Source organism: Rana temporaria, chromosome 1, assembly GCF_905171775.1.
Source record: "Rana temporaria chromosome 1, aRanTem1.1, whole genome shotgun sequence".
In the NCBI taxonomy this organism is placed as follows: domain Eukaryota; kingdom Metazoa; phylum Chordata; class Amphibia; order Anura; family Ranidae; genus Rana; species Rana temporaria.
In genome coordinates, this window is record NC_053489.1 from 470983822 (window position 1) to 471006182 (window position 22361).

A 22361-nucleotide genomic window follows, 5' to 3' on the forward strand; every position below is an offset into this window, starting at 1 on the left:
CATCAGAGTGTACAAAACGTACTCAGGGAATAATTTCAAAATGTATAGTTAAACAAATAAATCATAGATTATGATACAATTATTAGCAGCAGCAAAACATATATATTGTTGAATGAATGAATGAATGAAAAACTTATATAGCGCGGCACATGCGAACTGAATCGCCTCTGGTTAACAGGGCTGGCCCAAGACATCGTGCTGCCTGGGTCCAAGAAGAAAAAAATCATGCCCACCAACAGGCCCCCACATCCATTGATTGTATGAAAGCCTCTCAGTGTAAGAAATAAGATAAACAAAAAATTATAGTACCATCATCCTAAGCATAAGTTTGAATAGAAGTAGGGTTTGTTGGGACCCCAGAGGCCCAAAAAAGCCAAAAAGGTAGGTAGGGGCAGGGGGACTTCTAACGGTACTAGATAAGAGAATTTGGAGGAGAATTATAATGAAGGTAAAGAATGAATCAATTTATTGAAAGTAACATAAAAAAAACAGGAAATACACAGTTTTTATAAAATACATCAACAGCAATATAAAATAGATGTATTATACCACCAGCCAACTCATCACCGAGATGGTAACAAACCCTGGTCAGAGGGTGGCGGTGGGGCGAAGGGGGTCATATAAGTCAGGATCTCATCTCTACTAGTTTCGCTACTGTAGTAGCTTCGTCAGGAGATTTATTCTGTGCACAGGATGTCCACTCGTTAGGGGAGCATGGGTCCAACGTGGAGAGGAATTCTCACACGGAGGCCAGGTTGGAAAAATTTGCCCCAGCGCAAACCTGTGTTGGCTGTGTAAAGGTATTAAAAGTAAAGGGGACCCTGGGGCCTATCTGGTAATCGGCGGTGATTACAATTAAAGCCGCATATGCAGCTGGAAATAACCGGTTAGGATATGCCAGCAGACAGAAGGTAATTTGGACAAAGACCGCTTGGCGTTTAGTAAAACCACAAGCGTGTCCCAGGGCCAGGTGTGCATCACGACAATGTATAGTTAATCAAATAAATAATAGATTATGATACAATTATTAGCAGCAGCAAAACGTATATACTGTTGACAAGGCTGGCCCAAGACATTGTGCTGCCTGGGTCCAAGAAGAAAAAAATCACGCCCACCAACAGGCCCCCACATCCATTATTTTATATCAGGAAGTCAGATTTACATGCAACAGCACCTTGTCTATATGCAAATTGATATGACATACCATTATGTTCAATTCCAAGGGGTAGGCTAGAGCAGTATAGGGGAAGGCTAGGGTAGTATATAGACAGGCTAGGGTAGTATATGGACAGGCTAGGGCAGTAAAGGGGCAGGCTGGGGTAGTATATAGACAGGCTGGGGCAGTCTATTGTCAATTTTCTGGGTAACTGGAAGAGAAGGAAAGGCGGTCGTAGTTCAATTTGCTGACCCCCTCAAAGTGCTGCCTGGGTCCACTGGACCCACTGGGACCCATGGTAGAACCTGCCCTGATTGTTGAACCAAAATAAAATCTATTATTATAAAACAATACCTATAAATTTGTAGAGAGGTGGGTGTGGGTCGCCAATTACTTCTTGTATATTGTATATTTATAGAAAATACAGAGAATTGTTTTGGGATTTTTAAGGTGCTAATATATAGTATACACAACAACTGGATTAAAATCCACTATTTATTTAAAAATATTAATAAAAGAGTGTATAACAAAAAAGAGAGAAAAAAAAAAAAAAACATAATTGGTCAATATGGTAGCATTTCAACAATCATCTCATACAGTTCATGTTTGGTATGGTTGGCAAGGTCCCTGCCAACCATGACAATTGTTTTGTATCCTATATATTAGCACCTTAAAAATCCCAAAACAATTCTCTGCATTTTCATTACCTATAAATGTTTGCATCTTTTTTGGGTTGCTAACATGAAGCAAAGAACAAAGAACTTCAAGTCTTTTGAGTATGTAAAATTGTTATTTATTTTTTTGCAGATGATACTCAAATATCCAAATTTTTTATTTTAGAGTCAAACTTTCTGTAAAATGCAATTGGCTACATTATTTATTTGCCGACATTGATATGTATAGATTGGCCTACTACTATGTCCAGAATGTCATTTTATTTTTACTGAGAGAAATTCTGTCTGCCTGGATGACGATCCTCTAGCTGCAATCATTTCTGACCTGCAGTTGGTAAGACACATTAGCAGTTCTAATCTCATTCTGGATTCACCAGTCGCTTGTTTGTTCCATTTTTAACGCTAGAGACAGACAGGTAATACACATTTTTAAGAGATGAGAAATGGTAACCTACATATTTCTCTCTGAATATACTTCCATTAAACACACCAAGGTGCAATTTATCAAAATAATTACAATAATACCTAATAATTAGTACTATGTATTCCTACATTTTAGGAATAATTTTTATTGATGTAGGTGAATACACATGGCTTCTTAAAAGTTCATTCTAAGTTGATTTTTTTACAGCACTATACACACATTCACCTGAATTGGATGGGATAGACTCATGCTAATATATAGACGCAATGCAATAAAAATCAAACATCACTTGTTATATTCAGGCCATAGCTGTTAAGTCAAGTGGCAGTATACACTTAAAGGGCTAAGAAAACTACTATTTCTAAAACATATATATATATACAGCAATGACTCCCTTATCAGACAGCTGAGTCTGAGATTCATCTCAAATGCACACAACAGATTATCCCCCAAATCAGAAATAAAAGTTGCACGGGTCACCAGCAGTACATGAACATAACACCTCCTACCTGTCCTTCTGGATGCCTGTGCATGGTCAACATTCTGCAAATATCTAATTAGAAAACAGATTTTATTTGTTTAGAAAACACCACTGAAAGATGAAATTTTGATTGATTGCTATGGATTTTTGAAATCACTTAGCTTTATAATTTCAGTGGATATAAGCAATTGGTCTTAAATAGGGCAAACTACAATGGGATGGTAACTTGTTGCAGCCAGATCTCTCTGCCTACTTCAGGGACATCAAAAGACTTTGTAAGTTTTTCAAACCCTTGCCTAGGGCTCTAACCACAAATCCTAGAACATACTCAGGGCCAAACTCCTCAGTCCCTTGACTTATTGCATTATAAAAAAAAAACACTCTCAAAACCCTCATGCTTCTTAGTTCCTGGAAATTAGATTGCTTCTTACTTTCAATAGATTTTTATTGAAGTATTTTCAAAATCAAAATAGTAACATGAAGAAGCATGCAAATTAAATCAATGCCCAATTAACTATTGTAACTGCAGCCATCTTTAGCGTAGGCCCATGTGTGGGCATAATATCAGCCCATAGACATACAGGACAATAAGCCTATAATGCAGAAGTGATCCGCAGTCATCTTGAAGGGATGTGAGCAGTTATGTTGCTTCTTAACAACCTGAATACATTAACTGATACTGTAATAGACTACATTGCTTCTCTAGTGGTGCCTCTCACAAGTCCAACATTTTAAGGCTGGGTTCACACTATTGCGAATTGGCTGCAGGTTTCCTCTCTATGAAGCTGGTACACACATCTCCACAGCGGCTCTGATGTGAATTGCACAGGAACCCTGAACGTCTTTTGGTCCGTTTCAGGTCTGAATTCAGCCAAAAATTTGGACTGAAATCGGACTTGAAACAGGAAATGGAGACGTAACAGACTTCTGCGTTCTCCAGTGTGAACCCGGCCTGAATGTGGCCTTCTCTATTTCTATAGCCAAGGACACTCAACTTAGGCCTCGTACACATGATAGGTTAACCAGAGGACAACGGTCTGATGGACCGTTTTCATCGGTCAAAACAGATCGTGTGTGGGCCCCATAGGTTATTTAACAATAGGTTAAAAAAAAGCCAACTTGCTTTAAAATCAACCTATGGATTCCTAACCAATAGGTCAAAAACAATCGTTAGTAGGCACGACCATCGGTTAAAAATGCAAGCATGCTCAGAATCAAGTCGAGGCATGCTTGGAAGCATTGAACTTCGTTTTTTTCAGCACGTCGTTGTGTTTTACATCACCGCATTCTGACACGATCAGTTATTTAACTGATGGTCCGTCATGCCTACACACCATCAGTCAGCTTCATCGGTTAACCTAAGACAACGGTCCTTCAGACCGTTCTCATCGGATGGACTGATCGTGTGTACGAGGCTTTAAAGCAGCTATGGGTTTACTGGCTGATATAAGTATTTACGGTATATCATGGCTTAATAAATCATAAATAGGATTATAAAAGTGCAAAAAGGAACCTCAACCTGTTAACTGTTAAGGTAAAGACTTGAATATAATAACTTACTATATTGACAACTCTTATGTCTATGTGAATACATTATGTACCAGTAAAGCTCGGTTTCTGTTACTGTAGCATTCACTGCAGTGTAAAGACAGCTATATAAGACCAGGGCTGATAAAATATTCACCATAACAGAGTTGAAAGCTTTAAAGTGCTCTTTCAGATACAAAGTGCTTTCTGGGTTTTAATGAAAAATACAACAAGGCATTTTCAAACACTGCAATTTGTACTTCTGACAAGAATCATATAATGGCCACTTTCACTAGAAATTTATGGCATTGGTGACCTGTAACAACTCAAGCAATTAAAGAATAACTGCAGCTTCTTACTTAGGCTAACAAACAGACCACCCAAATGAGCACTGATATGGGTCTCACATGAAGGGTATGCTTGCTGAAGAGACATTTTTACTGAGCAAAACTGCCTGCAGCAAAGACAGTCTACTGATTCTCTGTAAGCTTTCAAGTATAAACATGGGTTGAAAACTCTTCCTATTCACATAGCATGATCAGCTGTTCTGTCACTGCAAGGCTAAACTGAGAATGTCCTTGGTACATAGTATAAACACTCACCAGCCATTTTATTGGGTACAACTTCCTAGTACCAGGTTGGACCCCCTTTTGCCTTCAGAACTGCCTAATTCTTCATGGCATAGATTCAACAAGGTGTTGGAAACATTCCTCAAAGATTTTGATCCATATTGACTCGATAACATCACTCAGTTGCTGCGGATTTGTTGGCTGCACATCCATGATGAGAATCTCCCTTTCCACCATATCCCAAAGGTGCTCTATTAGATTGAGATCTGATGACTGCAGAGGCCATTGGAGTACAGTGACCTCATTGTCATGTTCAAGAAACCAGTTTAAAATGATTTAAGCGTTGTAACATGGAGCATTATCCTGCTGGAAGTAGACATCAGAAGATGGGTGCACTGTAGTCATAAAGGAATGGACATGGTCAGCAACAATTTGCAAGTAGGCCTTGGCGTTTTTAAGGATGCTTAACCGCTTAACGACCACCGCATGTATATGTACGTCCACAGAATGGCACGTACAGGCAGATGGGCGTACATGTACGTCCCTGCCTTTCCGCGGTCGGGGGTCCGATCGGGGCCCCCCCCGGTACATGCGGTGGTCGGAAATCGTCGGGGAGCGATCCGGGATGAGGGTGCAGCTATTCATTTCAAGCCGCCCCCTCGCGATCGCTCCCCGGAGCTGAAGAACGGGGAGAGCCGTATGTAAACACGGCTTCACTGTGGCGGCTGCATCGATCGTGTCATCCCTTTTATAGGGAGACACAATCGATGATGTCAGACCTACAGCCACACCCCCCTACAGTTGTAAACACACACTAGGTGAAACATAACTCCTTCAGCGCCCCCTGTGGTTAACTCCCAAACTGCAACTGTCATTTTCACAATAAACAATGCAATTTAAATGCATTTTTTGCTGTGAAAATGACAATGGTCCCAAAAATGTGTCAAAATTGTCCGAAGTGTCCGCCAAAATGTCGCAGTCATGAAAAAAATCACTGATCGCCGCCATTAGTAGTAAAAAAATAAAAATAAAACTATCCCCTATTTTGTAAACGCTATAAATTTTGCGCAAACCAATTGATAAACGCTTATTGCGATTTTTTTTACCAAAAATAGGTAGAAGAATACGTATCGGCCTAAACTGAGGGAAAAAAACAATTATATATGTTTTGGGGGATATTTATTATAGCAAAAAGTAAAAAATATTGAATTTTTTTCAAAAAAGTCGCTCTATTTTTGTTCATAGCGCAAAAAATAAAAACCGCAGAGGTGATCAAATACCACCAAAAGAAAGCTCTATTTGTGGGAAAAAAAGGACGTCAATTTTGTTTGGAAGCCACGTTGCACGACCGCGCAATTGTCTGTTAAAGCGACGCAGTGCCGAATCGCAAAACCTGGCCTGGGCATTTAGCTGCCTAAAGGTCCCGGGCTTAAGTGGTTAATTGGTACTAAGGGGCCCAAAGTGTGCCAAGAAAATATCCCCACATCAATACACCACCACCACCAGGCTGAACTGTTGATACAAGGCAGGATGGATCAATGCTTTCATGTTGTTTACACCAAAATCTAACCCTACCATCTAAATGTCGCTGCTGAAATTGAGACTCAGACCAGGCAACGTTTTTTCAATATTCTATTGTCCGATTTTGATGAGCCTGTGCGAATTATAGGCTCAGTTTCTGGTTCTTAGCCGACAGGAGTGGCACCCGGTGTGGTCTTCTGCTGCTGTAGCCCATGTACTTCAAAGTTCTATGTGTTGTGCATTTAGAGATAGTATTCTGCATACCTTGGTTGTAAAGAGTGGTTATTTGAAATACTGTTGCCTTTCTATCATCTTGAACCAGTCTCCCCGTTCACCTCTGCATGCTGACATCAACTAGGCATTTTCATTCACACAACTTCAGCTCACTGGATATTCTCTCTTTTTTGGACCATTCTCTGTAAACCCTAGAGATGGTTGTGCGTGAAAATCCCAGTAGATCAGCAATTTTTGAAATACACAGACCAGTCCGTCTGGCACCAACAACTATGCCACGTTTAAAATAACTTTTCGTTTTTTCCCCAATCTGATGCTCGGTTTGAACTTCAGCAAGTAGTCGTCGCCACATCTAGATGCCTAAATGGTTTGAATTGCTGCCATGTGATTGGTTGATTAGCAATTGGTCTTAACAGGACATTGAACAGGTGTACCTAATAAAGTGGATGGTAAGTGTATTTACCAAAATACTGCAATCACTTACTAAAACATACTGTTTATACTTTTACTCTTATGAAAAGGATATAATTCGATTTCATGTATAGGCATGGGAATGAATATCTCTTAAGTGAACCTGTCAAATATTATCAAAAGAACAAATTAGGAGGGCTGTACTGAAAGTAATGCAAAAGTAGGCATAACGGGCCAGATCCACATACATTTAGATGGGCGCAACGTATGTGAGATACGCTACGCCGCTGTAACTTACTTTTTAATTCTTTGAATTTGCGGCGTACTGTTTTTCTCGGCGCGTAATTCAAATCGGTGAGTAGGGGGCGGGTTTCATTTAAATGAAGCGCGTCCCCGTGCCGAATGAACGGCGCATGCGCCGTCCCTAAATTTCCCGCCGTGCATTGCGCTAAATGACGTTGCAACAATTGCCTTTTTTTAACTTAGACGTGAATTACGTCCATCCCTATTCACGGACGACTTACGCAAAAAAAATTCAAATTTCGACAGCGGGAACGACGGCCATACTTAACATGGCAAGTCTAACTATACGCCGCAAAATACCAGCTTTAACTATACGCCGGAAAAAGCTGACTAGAGACGACGTAAGAGAATGCGACGGCCGCGCGTAAGTTCGTGGATCGTCGGAAAAAGCTAATTTGCATACCTGACGCGGAAAACTACGCAAACTCCACCCAGCGGACGCCGAAGTATTGCATCTACGATCCGAAGGCGTACGAAGCCTGTCGGATCGAACCCAGATGCCGTCGTATCTTGGTTTGAGGATTCAAACTAAAGATACGACGCGGGAAATTTGAAAGTACGGCGGCGTATCAGTAGATAAGCCAGCGTACTCTCTCTGTGGATCTGGCCCAACGTTTCTATTAACTTACATAGGTCTTTCAAATTTCACATGTTGCTAGTGTAACTCTTCCTCTATAGCAGGGTTATGCAATTGGCGGACCTCCAGCTGTTGCAGAACTACAAGTACCATGAGGCATAGCAAGATCTGACACCCACACGCATGACAACCACAGGCAGAGGCATGATAGGACTTGTAGTTTTGCAACAGCTGGAGATCCGCTAATTGCATTTCCCTGCTCTAGAGTAACTCATCTTCTTTTCATTGCAGGTAAATAATGGATTCCAAGCAGAAATATTGTGCCGTCATTGAGTTAATAAAGGAGGAGTGCAGGCTGTCCGACACCCAAAGAAGACTACAAAATGTTTATGGAGGTGACATTATTGACTGCAGCAATCTACAGAGATGGATGAAGACGTTTAAAGAAGGGGGATCCCGCTTCGGAGAAAAACCATGCAGTGGGAGACCATCAACTGCGACCACCAACACAAATCTTAAGCGAGTGGAACTCAATGACGGCATGTTGCTTCTGCTTGCTCCATTATTTACCTGCAATGAAAAAAGTAGAAGAGCAAGAGATACTATAATGGAAAAAGTAACTCTACCAACATGTGAAATTTGAACGACTTATGTAAGTTAATACAATGTTATGCCCACTTTTGCACTACTTTCAGATACAGCCCTTGGATATCAGCAAGGAAATATAAGCACTGCAGAACTTTGATTCCTTCCCCTACAATAATTCCAACCTTTTACCAAAAATGAGTGCTTTATTAAATATGAAATGATCATGTTATTTCTAAAATACCCCTTTAATATAATATAGCATCACTATAGTCTTAAGCACTGGCCAGCTTAAAATATTATATTTTCTTACTTATGAAACATGTAATTTAGATTTAAAGTCATTTTGTTATTAATGGCAAAATAAATTTTACTTTGGAAAATTCATTAATTATAAGAATTAGTGGAAGATAAATTGGGTTTTTGATACAGAGCAAAACAAAGGCCTTCCATTCTGTGTTTAGCTGGGCAGCAAAGCCACAGTGTTGTGAGCTCATGCAAATGTTTTCACAAGTCCGTTATCTGAACGTTAGTGCTGCTAAGGCAGGACACCTGCTAGTGGAAGAGCATCCAACTCAACTGCTGTTCATCAGTGCCCTGAAGTGGAATAACCTGTCTCTAGCTATTCATTCCTACATCAATATATATGCTAGCATTGTAATTGCAGAGTTATGACAATGCATCTCATTCAGTGGCCCCTTTAGTTCATTATTAACAGCAGTTTATAAAACAAGGCTGTCACTATATTTACTGCATAACGCAGTTTTTTTTAAATATAATTCTGATTCGCTTTACACATCAATGCACTAGACAAACTTATTTGGCCAGGGTGGCACTAAACACACAAGGTGCAGAAATTTGAAATTTTTAATAGTAGAACTGAAAAACAAATACAGTACTGTACCAGTTACTGTACAAGCTTTTCAGTTAGTGCAGATGAAAAAAAAAATTTTTTTAGGAACACAAGCAACACTTAGGCCGCGTACACACGATCAGTCCATCCGATGAGAATGGTCCGACGTACCGCTTTCATCGGTTCACCGCTGAATTAGACTGATGGTCTGATGTGCGTACACACCATCGTTTTCAAAACCGAACGGGTCAGAACGCGGTGACGTAAAACACACGACGTGCTGAAAAAAACGAAGTTCAATGCTTCCAAGCATGCGTCGACTTGATTCTGAGCATGCGCTGGTTTTGAACCGATGCTTTTGCTTACTTACCATCAGTTTTGACCTATCGGTCAGCCGTCCATCGGTTCGATTTTAAAGCAAGTTTTTTTGGACCGAAAGACAACAGACCGATGGGGCGTACACACGGGCGGTTTGGACCGATGAAACTGAACTTCAGTCCGTTTTCATCGGTTTGGACCGATCGTGTGTACGCGGCCTTATAGGTTCTCCATGAAAAAACAAATACTTTATTAAATAAAATAAAAAAAATGCTCTTCCATGGGCCTCTTAAAAGTTGTGGACTCTGCACCACACCACAATCTAGACACTACGGGGGGTATATATACTTAAACTGGTGCACACAGAATTATTTGAAGCTCTGCACAGTAACCAATCAGCTTCCAGGTTTAATTGTCAAAAGCTTAATTGAACAAGCTGAAGTTAAAAGTCGATTGGTTATTGTGCACAGCTACACCAGATTCTTTGTGCTCCAGTTTTAGTAAATCTCCCCCAATGATCCCCAAAATATTTTTACAAACTAACCAAGGAGCACTGCCTATATCCCAATTACCCCACCTTTTTATCTACATCCACTGCACCTATCCCCTCCCCCTACTGATTTTCATCCTACTTCCCACCCCCCACCCTTCTTTTAGCTTTTTCTTCTTAACTTCTTAATATCTTAAACTTCTACCCCTTGTATCTTACTATCCTTTATATATATTTTTCTACTGATACATCGCATCTCCTTTATCATAAACTCTATTACAAATTATAACTTCAATTTACAAATGGCTCCATATGTTCATGTTCAATAAGGTAGAATCTATAGCATAGATGTCTGTCCCACTGACATAATTTTGTGAAGCTGTTAATCGACACATTCTATACAGGCATACCCCACTTTTAAGTACACAATGGCACCAGAGAATGTATGTAAAACGGAAATGTACTTAAAGTGAAGCAATACCTTTTTTCACTTCTCAATGCATATACTGCATTGCAATAGTCATTTACAGGCATAACTGATTAACTAGGCAAGCTCCCAAATCAGATATGTTGTAGTCCTGGGTCCCCTCTTGGTGCTCCCTAAGTTTGGTGTCCCTGTCACTTATGGTTCGGGAGCAGTGCCATGTCAAGTTGACTAAGATTTGCCATAGATGCCGATGATAAAACCGGGAGCAGTGCCATGTCAATCTGACCAAGGTTTGCCTTAGAAGTCAATGTTAAAACCGGCAGCAGTGCCATGTCAAGCTGACCAAGATTTGCCATAGACGCCAATGTGTCCGTAATCATGAGTGTACGTAAAGTGAGGTTATATAAAGCGGGGTATGCCTGTATGCAACTCCAAAAACATCCTTCTGAATAATTTGAAACATCTTTCAGAACAATATCTGCCAATATCTTGATTGCAAAATGAATGTAACTAATGTTTCTCAATCCTATACCACCATGTACCTGTGTTATTCTAATGTTCGTACATCTACTAGTTATGTATGTGTGGAGAAGATAAGTACTTTTTAAGCTCATATTAAAAAGTGCGGCAAATAACACCAAAGCAAAGGTATTCACCTTTATTTTTAGTTGCATGACCAGTGGGTTCCGGTCTTACATGTATACAAAATATCTGAGACCTAATTATGGCCCTCCTTGTTGCTATCTGATTGTATTATCTCCTTTATGGTAACAACTAAAAAATCTGTTCTGTTTTGTATCTAATCAGGCAGGCCTTCATATTACTAAAATGTTGCCATCCTAAAGGATAATTTACAGTCAGATTGTAACATATATGGTAATTGCTAGTTTAAAAATCAAGATGGTCTGCTATAAGAATGTTGTTAGTGTGCATAGAGCAATATGATTGGACCATAGTGCTCATGTGGTTTGCTTATATGTACCATTTAATTTAAAGCTGGCAATAGACCTATCGAAAATCAGCCGGTTCAGTGGGGGCCTTACTATCGACGTCTCTCAAAATGGCTTGTTGGAAAATGTTGGACTGCAGTGCTGATTAGTGTATTCTGACAGTGAAGGAGATTTCACTGTCAGAACACACTAACACAGAGGGGAGGATTCCTCCATATATACCTCACTTGTGTGGATGAAGGAATCTTTTTTTTTTGGAAACTTAGCTCATAAAAAGTACTCGACTTTCATTGCATTTATGAACTGGACCAAATTATCTATCTTTATCTATTATCTATCTTTAAAACCAGTGCAAAACACGCCAAAAAGATATATTGTTCAGAATTTAAAGCATTGTTCATATTTCATTATTACCGGTTTATTGGAAAGTTATTACAAAGTTACAAAGTAACTTTATTAAAAAGTTTATATTGGTTAACACTGTTTATTGGCATTCAAAATTATATTTATTCATGTCTCTACAGTCTCTTGTTCTTAACAGTCAGCCTGGGGGTACTTCTTCAATGAGGATTCCTAATCCTTCCTTCACTATGATCACTCTTCTCACTTCCTGAATCACTTCACCTGAGCCTAATCTAATGATTATGGGGCTACAATTCACCTTATCTGGAACTAAACTATTTTGTTTCTGGTGGTCAGTAGATGCATACAAGATAATGCTAGAGATACCACAGAACGCTGTCACTGATGCTTCAAGAGCCTACTTAGGTGGATAAGATATTAAAAGGGTTTCAACAGGTGAAAAGGCTGCCGGTTCAGTTTTGCAGTGTACAATAAATCCTAGTACATAAAATACTCATATTCATTGAAAAAAGCAAAAGAACAAAAAAAAACTAACAGGAATCAGCTACTGTATGCAAAATGGTCAGTGTACAAAATGGATACTGAAACTCAACTAAAGTGTATTGCAGTTTTGCGTGAATGTAATATAATGTAAGATTAACGCAAGAGAAAATTATACGAGCTGCCCCTTTAAAAATGCTAGCTACTTGGCTGTGTCTGTTCTCCATTCTTTTGATTTCCCAGAACAGGCATGCAGTAAAATAAAGACAAAAGTCCTTATTTATATACCTGTTATAAGTCAGTGACTTAAAGTGTATGTAAACTCTAATGCCCCGTACACACGACCGAACATGTCTGCTGAAACTGGTCCGCAGACCAGTTTCAGCAGACATGTTCGGTCGTCTGTACGTCTGACTGGACAATTTTCCGGCGGATCGGACAGGTTTCCAGCGGACAAATGTTTATTAGCATGTTAAGAAACATGTCCGCTGGAAGCCTGTCCGTCGGACATGTTCGGTCGTCTGTACAGACTCACCGTACATGTCCGCTCGGCTGAAAGCCCTTGCATGCGTCAAAGTGATTCGACGCATGCGTGGAAACATTGACCTTCCAGGGCCGCGCACGTTGCTGCGTCATTGTCGCGGCGCGGCCACGTCACCACGTATCGTGTCCGCGCAGATCTCTCAGAGCGGACATGTCCGCTGAAAACAGTCCGTCCGTGTGTACGAGGCCTAACAATAAACATCTCTTCTTTGCTCCCATTTGGCCTGTTAAATACACCATTTTATAGCTGTTAAATAAGTGCAAGAAGACATGATTATCCTTCCTGATATTGTGTGAGATGTAACTTCCATTCCTCTCTACCTATGCAGACTGTTATCTGTTAGCATTGTTCCTAGCTCTCTCTCTATAAACTACAAAACACTCCATATTATGTAGATGTGAAAGGCAGAGGGGAGAGGTGGTGCACTATGTAGTCCTAAACACTTCCTCTCCTGGGGTGATATCATTGGTTCTTCAAAGATACAGTGGCATAAGTGAGACTTAGCCCAAAACTACACAGGAGAATGTTGTCAATAATCTCAAGGCAGCTAGGACCATAGTCACCAAGAAAAAAAATTGGTAACACACTACGCCGTGAAGGACTAAAATCTTGCAGCGCCCACAAGGTCCCCCTGGTCAAGAAAGCACATGTACTGGCCCGTCTGAAGTTTGCTAATGAACATCTGAATGATTCAGAGAACTGGGTGAAAGTGTTGTGATCAGATAAAAATGAGCTCTTTGGCATCAACTCAACTTACCGTGTTTGGAGGAGGAGGAATGCTGCCTATGACCCCAAGAACCCCATCCCCACCATCAAACAGAGGTGGAAACATAATGCTTTGGGGGGGTTTTTCTGCTAAGTGGACAGGACAACTTCACTGCATCAAAAGGATGATGGACGAGGCAATGTACTGTCAAATCTTGGGTGAGAACCTCCTCGCCTCAGCCAGGGCATTGAAAATGGGACATGGATGGGCATTCCAGCATGACAATGGCAGAACTCCGCTTTAAGCTCCATGTTGGATTGTGGCACAGCTTACACTGGGTTTAAAATTCCTTGACCTTCCCCACATGAAATTATTGAGGCCTGGGGACTAGCGCTCAGGCCCCAGCAATGCCTCCAGGGAGGAGGTCACATGCTACTGCATGACTAGAAAGATTGGCTATTTACCAGAATCTCCAAAAGGGAGTGCAATGAATATGGGCATCAGCGGGTGGAAGGCTTAATAGGAGGCACAATGATAGATTATCTATAATTACCAGACATTACTGTAAACTGGTGCTATGTCTAGTAATGATTTGGGGACATTGGCAGATATAAACAAAAGAGGATCTTTATGCAAAAATATGATTTGCCTCCTTCAATGCTGAACAACATTGCTACAATTCTGCATCCATTCTCTTGTCAAGGTTACTTTATCTTTGCATGGTGCCACATAGCCTGTTTCCCTCTGCACTACAGGTTTACTGGGAATCAGCACAAATCTGCAAGCCCTACCTGGGTACAGCAACAGGGTTGGCTGATCTCATTCTGATCCCAGAAGAAAAAAGGGGATCAACTGTGAAGTTGTGGTCAGGATAGGCTTCTATTTGTTTGTGGCCCCTGGCATGTAGTATTGGCTGCACAGCCTTTGAATGTGTCTAAAAATTGGATTGCCACCAAATATGTGTAATTCTACAGGTCAATAATGAGGAAAGATACAGGGGCCCGGATTCAGATACATTTGCGTATCTTTCGGCGGGCGTAGCGTATCTCAGATACACTATGCCGCCGTAACTTAGGGCGCAAGTTCTGTATTCAGAAAGAACTTGCGCCCTAAGTTACGGCGGCGTAGTTTAAATGTGTCGGCGTAAGCCCGCCTAATTCAAATTTGGCTGGTAGTGGGCGTGTTTTATGTTAAACTCTCATGACCCCACGTAATTGACGCTGTTTTCGAATGGCGCATGCGCCGTCCGTGGACGTATCCCAGTGCGCATGCTCGAAATCACGTCGCGATTAGTCAATGCTTTCGACGTGAACGTAACTTACGTACAGCCCCATTCACGGACGACTTACGCAAACGACGTAAAATACGACGCTGTTCGTACATTTCCGACGTCCATACCTAACATGACTTACCCCTGCTTTATGAGGGATAACTTTACGCCGGAAAAAGCCTTAGGCCCCGTACACACGAGGGGATCTCCGCTGGAAACGGTCCGCCGGACCGTTTTCCAGCGGAGATTCCTCCTCCGGATTTGGATCCGATGGCTTGTACTCACCATCGGATCAAAATCCGTGCGGAATTCATCCGCGGTGTCGCGCCGTCGCCACGATGATGACGCAGCGACGTGCGCGACGCTGGAAGGTAAGTACTTCCACGCATGCGTCGAATCATTACGACGCATGCGAGGGAGGGGAGCGGTCGGATTCATTCGGTGAGTCTGTACAGACCACCGGATCAATCCGCTGGACCCGATTCAAGCGGATAAATTTCTTAGCATGCTAAGAAATTTATATCCGCTTGAAATCGATCGGCCCGAGAAATCTCTGCGGATAAATATCCGCTAGGCCGCACAGACGACCGGATTTGTCCGCTGGAACTGATCCGCGGATCAATCCCAGCGGATAGATCCGGTCGTGTGTACGGGGCCTCACGTAAACGACGTAAAAAAATTCGCCGGGCGGACGTATGTTTCTGAATCGGCGTATCTACCTAATTTACATATTCTACGCGTAAATATACGGAAGCGCCACCTAGCGTCCAGCGTAAATATGCAACTAAGATACGACGGCGTAAGAGACTTACGCCGGTCGGATCTTAGGGAAATCTATGCGTAACTGATTCTAAGAATCAGGCGCATAGATACGACCCCGCACACTCAGAGTTACGACGGTGTATCTGGAGATACACCGTCGTAACTCGTATCTGAATCCGGGCCAGGGTTTCAAAGAGTAGAAGTATATTTAAATTATTGCTTTTTTTATTATTATCATTATTTGCACTTATAAGTAGCAGTTTTAACTGCATTTTAACTAGCAGCCAACTCACTCAACAAAGCCAGTAAATGTTGTGATATTGAATTCAATAAAAAAAAAAAAATCAGTTATGCTAATTCAATGCCATCATTAGCAGGGAAGTACACCAGGCCAAAAGCTGTGACAAATATCATTAAGACCAATTTTCTATGTATTGCTGGTTTGTTTAATCCTTCGGAATTAAAAAAAAATGTTTTCGTCAACTCTCTTTGGAATAAATCACGCAAAACTAATTAGCAAGTTAAGTCATTAAATTCAAATCCCTATCCCATTCAATGCTAACACATTTGTGACATGCTGCGGCAATCGCTTGTCCTCCATCATTTTCTAATATTCAAAAAAGTATGTCACCTGCCATCAAACTTTTGCTCATTGTTCTGTTTCCACACATAAATGCAGCTCCGCCTGGGTTTAGTGGAGCCTGAAATTAGAAGTGACAGCAATTCATTCTAACAAAGTGAGCTTCCTTCTCTTCCTGCGGTCCACATCCCATTCATGTACCACAAACCCAACAGTCCAGCTAGCCTCGCCTGCCAAAAGAAGAAAAATAGAGCAGAAGCGAGCGCATGTGGCTGAGCTGCACAGAGGCAAAGAGGAACCTGCTGGTTGTCCTGTGCTGTCACATAAGGTCCTCACCTCCACACCGCTGGTAGTCATTCTTCTCCTCCTCAGACGGCTTTGACACCTCTGAAGCAAGAACATCTAGCATTCGCTTGCACTCCTGTAGGACAGCCACAACCTCCTGATTATTCATGATGACTGTTTCTCACTTGACTGTGAATTGAATGTCCCTGGGTGCTCTATGATCAATGACCTAGGAGAAGACACATATTCCGAATAAAAGAGATCTTTCAAGGTTGAGGTACCTGCTGAACAAAAGAGGAAAAGAGATGATTAACTAAAGCATCATCAATTATAAGCAAAGCTCAAGCTGCGGAGAGATAAAAGGGAGAAAAGTACATAAAAACACAGGACAGCATCTGAGCTCTTTATTATAGAAGTGTGTGAAATTACGGCAGGGTGCCCAGCACATGTGGGGAGGAGACACGTAGCGGAGATAGAAAAAGATACAGAAATTTTGTTCACTGTGAAGACCTGACACAACTTCATTCACGACTTCAAAATGACATGATGTACTTGAAAGCTACTTGTTAATGAGCAGTTCCCGCCTGTTACCGCTAAAGCACCTGCCATATAGTCATGCATGCCCAACAGAAAGATTTCCAATGTTTTTTTTTTTAAGGTAATGTATAAGAGGAGAAACATAGTCACTGCTAAGGCCTTGTACACACAACCGTTTTCCTTGACAGAATCCATCAAGAAACTTGGTGGGAGAGCTTTTTTGCAGAGGAAAACGGTCGTGTGTATGTTTTTCATCGAGAAAACTGTCGAGGAACTCGACGAGAAAAAAAGAGAACAAGTTCTCTTTTTCCTCGATGGGAGTCTCAATTTCCTCGTCTTGTTCCTCGTCGGGCTGGTTTTCGACGAGAAACACGTTCGTGTGTATGCTTAGAAACCCACGCATGCTCAGAATAAAGTATGAGACGGGAGCGCACCTTCGGTAAAAGTAGCGTTTGTAATGGAGATAACACATTTGTCACGCTGTAACAGTCTGAAAAGTGCAAATCGTCTCCGACCAAACCTTTACTTAACATGCAGTAACATGAAATTAGCAAAAGCAGCCCCAAGGATTGTGAACTTCCCCTGCCGTTGTACGTGTTGTACGTCACCGCGTTTGAGAACGAGGAGATTTGGTCTTGACAGTGTGTACGCAAAGAAAGCTTGTCAAGTTTCTCCACAAGCCTAACAAGGAACTCGTCGAGGAAAACAATGTTTCATTTACGACGAGTTCCTCGGTCGTGTGTACGAGGCCTAAGACTAGGGTTTTTATCATGATCCTGGTCACCAAACTAAAAAAAAATACATGAAGCCACTGAAATCCTGTCCTGCACAGTTATCCCAGCTCAGTGACTTATTAGGTAATGATGTCAGGCTCAGGGTGACTTTATCTGACTTTACTTTAAGTATTTATCTTCAGTAATCGCACAACATAACTTTTGACTGATCAACAGACAGATTATCTGTGTAAAATCACACTACCATGGGTGCTCAACCTGTGGCCCTGCAGCTGTTGCAGAACTACAATTCCCATCATGCCTCAGCCTTTGGGAGTCATGCTTGTAATAGTTAGCCTTGCAATGCCTCATGGGACTTGTAGTTCTGCAACAGCTGGAGGGCCACAGGTTGAGCAGCCATGCTACTGTATATATAAACAGTCTGATCGCTTTGTCATGATAATCTTCTACAATGTATTGTTGCTTTAACCATAGTATAATAATATGAACAAAAGAAAGAAAAAATAATTCTTTGCAATGTGCTTCAGAATAAGGTACTACTACTCACTAGTATCGTGTCTTTACAAACCAGCAGACACTCAGACAGCACCCAAGGGATGAATAGGGTATTCATATTTGTCCACCGTGAGCAGAGCCAAACTTACCATTGGGCTTGACTGGGCTCAAGCCCATGGGCCCCATCCAATAGGGGGCCCCTGCCTGTTAAAGTCTCCTTACTTTTTTCTTTGATTATTTCTCCAGCGCATGCGCTTCCCATTCACTGAGTCATGGCACGCTCTATGTGTGCAGTTTCCAGGGCCGATCCACCCTATACGCTTGCTACGCAAGCTGCGTAGGGCCCCCCGCAATGCACTCGGGCCCCCGCCTCCCCTTTGTGTCTTTCTCCATACACGTGACGTAAATAGGTAGCGCCCGCCCTGAGCTATTGACTGTCTGACGCTGACCGCGTGTCCTGACGAAAAAGTTCCCCGGTGTCCTACCGAAAAAGTTCCCTCGGCAGATAAGGACCCCCCCCCCCCGTACTGTGCAGGCACAGCGCAGAGCATGAACTGAGCCTCCGAAAATAGCCGAACATGTAGAGCTGAGATGGAGTCAGCACTAGACGGCAAGCCGCGCCTGCGCAGTACAGGGGGGTCCTTATCCGCTGGGGGAACGTATTCGGCAGAACACTGGAGGCTGTTGAAAGGTAAACCAGTTTCAAGGCTCTGTCTGCACAATCACAATGTAGTTATTGTATAATGAACACTTGTCGCTGCTAGTTGACCTTCGTTTTGTTGCGGTTTTTATTAGGCTGGTCAGATGGTAATTACTAGGACGTGAATCATAGGAAAAAGGGAATATTTCTGTAATGACTAATGAATGATTTTTATTATTTAGCTCTCGTTTTCCCAAAGACTCCGGTAAGTGCACAAGTGGCCTTTTTTCTTTTTGGACCAAGAAATATTGGTTGTGGATATTTTAGCGGCGGCAGAGTCATTGGTGTGCAGGGGTAGCAAATAGGCGTTAAAGAGCTTGTTATATGTTTAAGATGGATAGCTGAATTGATAGATCGATAGATAGATAGATACACATATTTTTATTGTGGTGTAGGATCTGGAAAGTAAGAATATGATAAGCGCTCCAAATATAAGATAAATCACAACAAAAGGTATAAACATGTGATTCAAATGATAAATAATAAGCCGGAATATGTGACAAAACTCTAATGTGTATAGAGAGTGTGTCCAAAAGGTGATGCAGGGGTATGACCTCTAGCTGTGGTAGGTATCTAACCCTCTGCGTAACAACATGCATCAAAAACCACAGAAATGTGCAAAATACGAGTGATATAAAATCAAATCAAAATAGGTGATGATCTAGCAGTCTATGGAAATGATGATATATAATTCCAATTTTCAGGTTCTTCACTCTGATTGTAGTGCAATATCCACACAGGTGTTGTAGTGCCCTTACCTTAAGGGTGCTATATGTGCGCATATAGTGTTGTCTCTCCAAGTCCCGAAGTCTCAGGTCTCATCTGTCCCAGGATTGCTGGCTTGAGCTGTTCAGATGCTCCAAAGGATCCAGGTTCAATGATTCCGAATGTGAGATGCAGAAGGCAAAAAAGGAAATGCCTCCAATGGTGTAGTATATTGAAATCCCAACAGGGTTTAATGCACCAAATACGGGGGGTTGCACAGACAAAAGTAGATAAAATGTACAGGCAGCGTTTTGAATATCGCGGGGACGCGGCGTACAAACTACCGCCTTACAGCCTGATGGCCTCCGGCTTGTGCGGATGATCCTTGGTCTCGACTCCCTTTGGAGCATCTGAACAGCTCAAGCCAGCAATCCTGGGACAGATGAGACCTGAGACTTCGGGACTTGGAGAGACAACACTATATGCGCACATATAGCACCCTTAAGGTAAGGGCACTACAACACCTGTGTGGATATTGCACTACAATCAGAGTGAAGAACCTGAAAATTGGAATTATATATCATCATTTCCATAGACTGCTAGATCATCACCTATTTTGATTTGATTTTATATCACTCGTATTTTGCACATTTCTGTGGTTTTTGATGCATGTTGTTACGCAGAGGGTTAGATACCTACCACAGCTAGAGGTCCTACCCCTGCATCACCTTTTGGACACACTCTCTATACACATTAGAGTTTTGTCACATATTCCAGTTTATTATATTCATTTGAATCACATGTTTATACCTTTGTTGTGATTTATCTTATATTTGGAGCGCTTATCATATTCTTACTTTGCTTATACTTTGGTGTTATGTGAACACTTTCAGATATAGCTGCACCAGGTACATTTAGCACACTTTTTATCCTATTTTGTTTACTCACAGTAGCGCATCGGACTTTTTTCATATATTATTCACTGGTGTAGGATCTGGGCCTGCTGTCCCTCCATCTCTCTCTCTCTCTCTCTCTCTCTCTCTCTTTCTCTCCTTCTCTCCCTTTCTTTCTTTCTTTCTTTCTTTCTTTCTTTCTTTCTTTCTTTCTTTCTTTCTTTCTCCCTCCATCCCTCATTTATCTCAGACTCTAACCACACCATTTCCGAGCCACACCCATGCGAGCCACGCCCACCAGTTTACGTGAACCATGCCCATTTTTCGTAATGTATAGAAGGTAGGGCCCGAAAGTGACTCAAGCCCAAGTGCCCCCACCACCCTAAGTCCTGCCCTGACCGTGAGATAAGGCCAACACCATCATGTCTAGTTTTTCCTGCCTGTCTTTTCCACAACATAGATTTGCGTGTTTGGTCATTGGAATTTCCGACAACAAATGTTCGATGTGAGCTTTTGGTTGGATATTCCGACAACAACATTTCCGACAACAAATGTTTGAGAGCTGGTTCTCAATTTTTCCGACAACAAAGTTCTTCTCGGAAATTCCGATCGTCTGTATGCAATTTCGACGCATAAAAATCCTACGCCTGCTCGGAATCAATTCGACGCATGCTGATGATAATTTTTCTCCGCTCGTTGTAGTGTTGTACGCTACCACGTTCTTGACGTTCAAAATTTCCGACAACATTTGTGTGATCGGAATGTTCGATCGTGTGTATGTGGCATTGATGTCCAGGGAATTACTGTTTCGTGGCTGTATTGTGATTGCACACACCATGTACAGTCACACTACCTATACAGAAAGATCATTCAGTCCCAGCCATTCTAAATAAAAGGCCCAGCAACCTGTACACATATGGTGTTAATGCTATAATTTTATTTTTATTTTAGAAGCAGCACAGACTTTGCTGAAATGACATCTACCATTAAGACATAGATTTTTTTCTCCTGTATTTTACAAGGCCTGTATTTTGCAACCACTGAACCAGCAATGAGGATTGCTTGTTAGTGTTAGGTAGTGAAGTAACTGCCCTTTCAAATGACAACACGGATATTGCAAGCAGCAATAGTTACCGGTATTTGTCTATAAGGGGAAAAAATCCTTCACTTAAATTGAATCTGTTGCAAAAGAATGTACTGCTGAAGATGTTTAGCAGGCATGGTGAACAGGTGCGCGCTAATGATGTAGTGGGGCCTGCCATATTCCCAGGTTGCTGTTCGAGCCTACAAAGGATAGTCACACCCCACATATGACAGTGACCTCACCTGGCAATACGGTGCTTACACATTGACCAGTAAATTGTGGGATGGGGAGGGACATGTTGGTTTGTACCTAGATGTTCTGGTATTTTAAAGGTTCCAAAGGTATATTGGGGAGGTGACAAAGAAATGATCGGTCTATATTTTTAATGGTAGGTTTATTTTAACAGCGAGAGACAGAGAAATAACAAAAATATCCAGTAAAAAACATTTCAAAAAAGTTATAAACTGATTTGCATTTTAATGTGTGAAATAGGTATTTGACCCCCTACCAATCAGCAATATTTCTAGCTCCCAGGTGTCTTCCATACAGGCAACAAGCTGAGAATAGGAGCACTCTCTTAAAGGGAGTGCTTGTAATCTCAGTTTGTTACCTGTATAAAAGACACCTGTCCACAGAAGCAATCAATTAGATTCCAATCTCTCCACCATGGCCAAGAACAAAGAGCTGTCCAAGGATGTCAGGGACAAGACTGTAGGCCTACAC

General features: G+C 41.6%; 1 protein-coding gene across 9 annotated transcripts in view; it reads right to left on the reverse strand.

The window, feature by feature from the left end:
• ALPK1 (alpha kinase 1) overlaps positions 1–22361 on the reverse strand; it is a 180089-nt gene that overhangs the window by 98993 nt on the left and 58735 nt on the right. For 5 of the 9 annotated variants that reach the window (XR_005744222.1, XM_040329015.1, XM_040329033.1 and 2 more), the window contains 2 exons: positions 16542–16774; positions 16257–16326 (listed from right to left, as the gene is read on the reverse strand). Coding sequence is in view for 8 of the 9 variants with exons in the window: in XM_040329015.1 (XP_040184949.1) it covers positions 16257–16326; positions 16542–16607 (136 nt within the window). In the remaining variant the exon portion in view is untranslated. The remainder of the gene's footprint in view (positions 1–16256; positions 16327–16541; positions 16775–22361) is intronic. The other 4 variants (XM_040329060.1, XM_040329044.1, XM_040329078.1 and 1 more) reach the window with 3 other exon arrangements.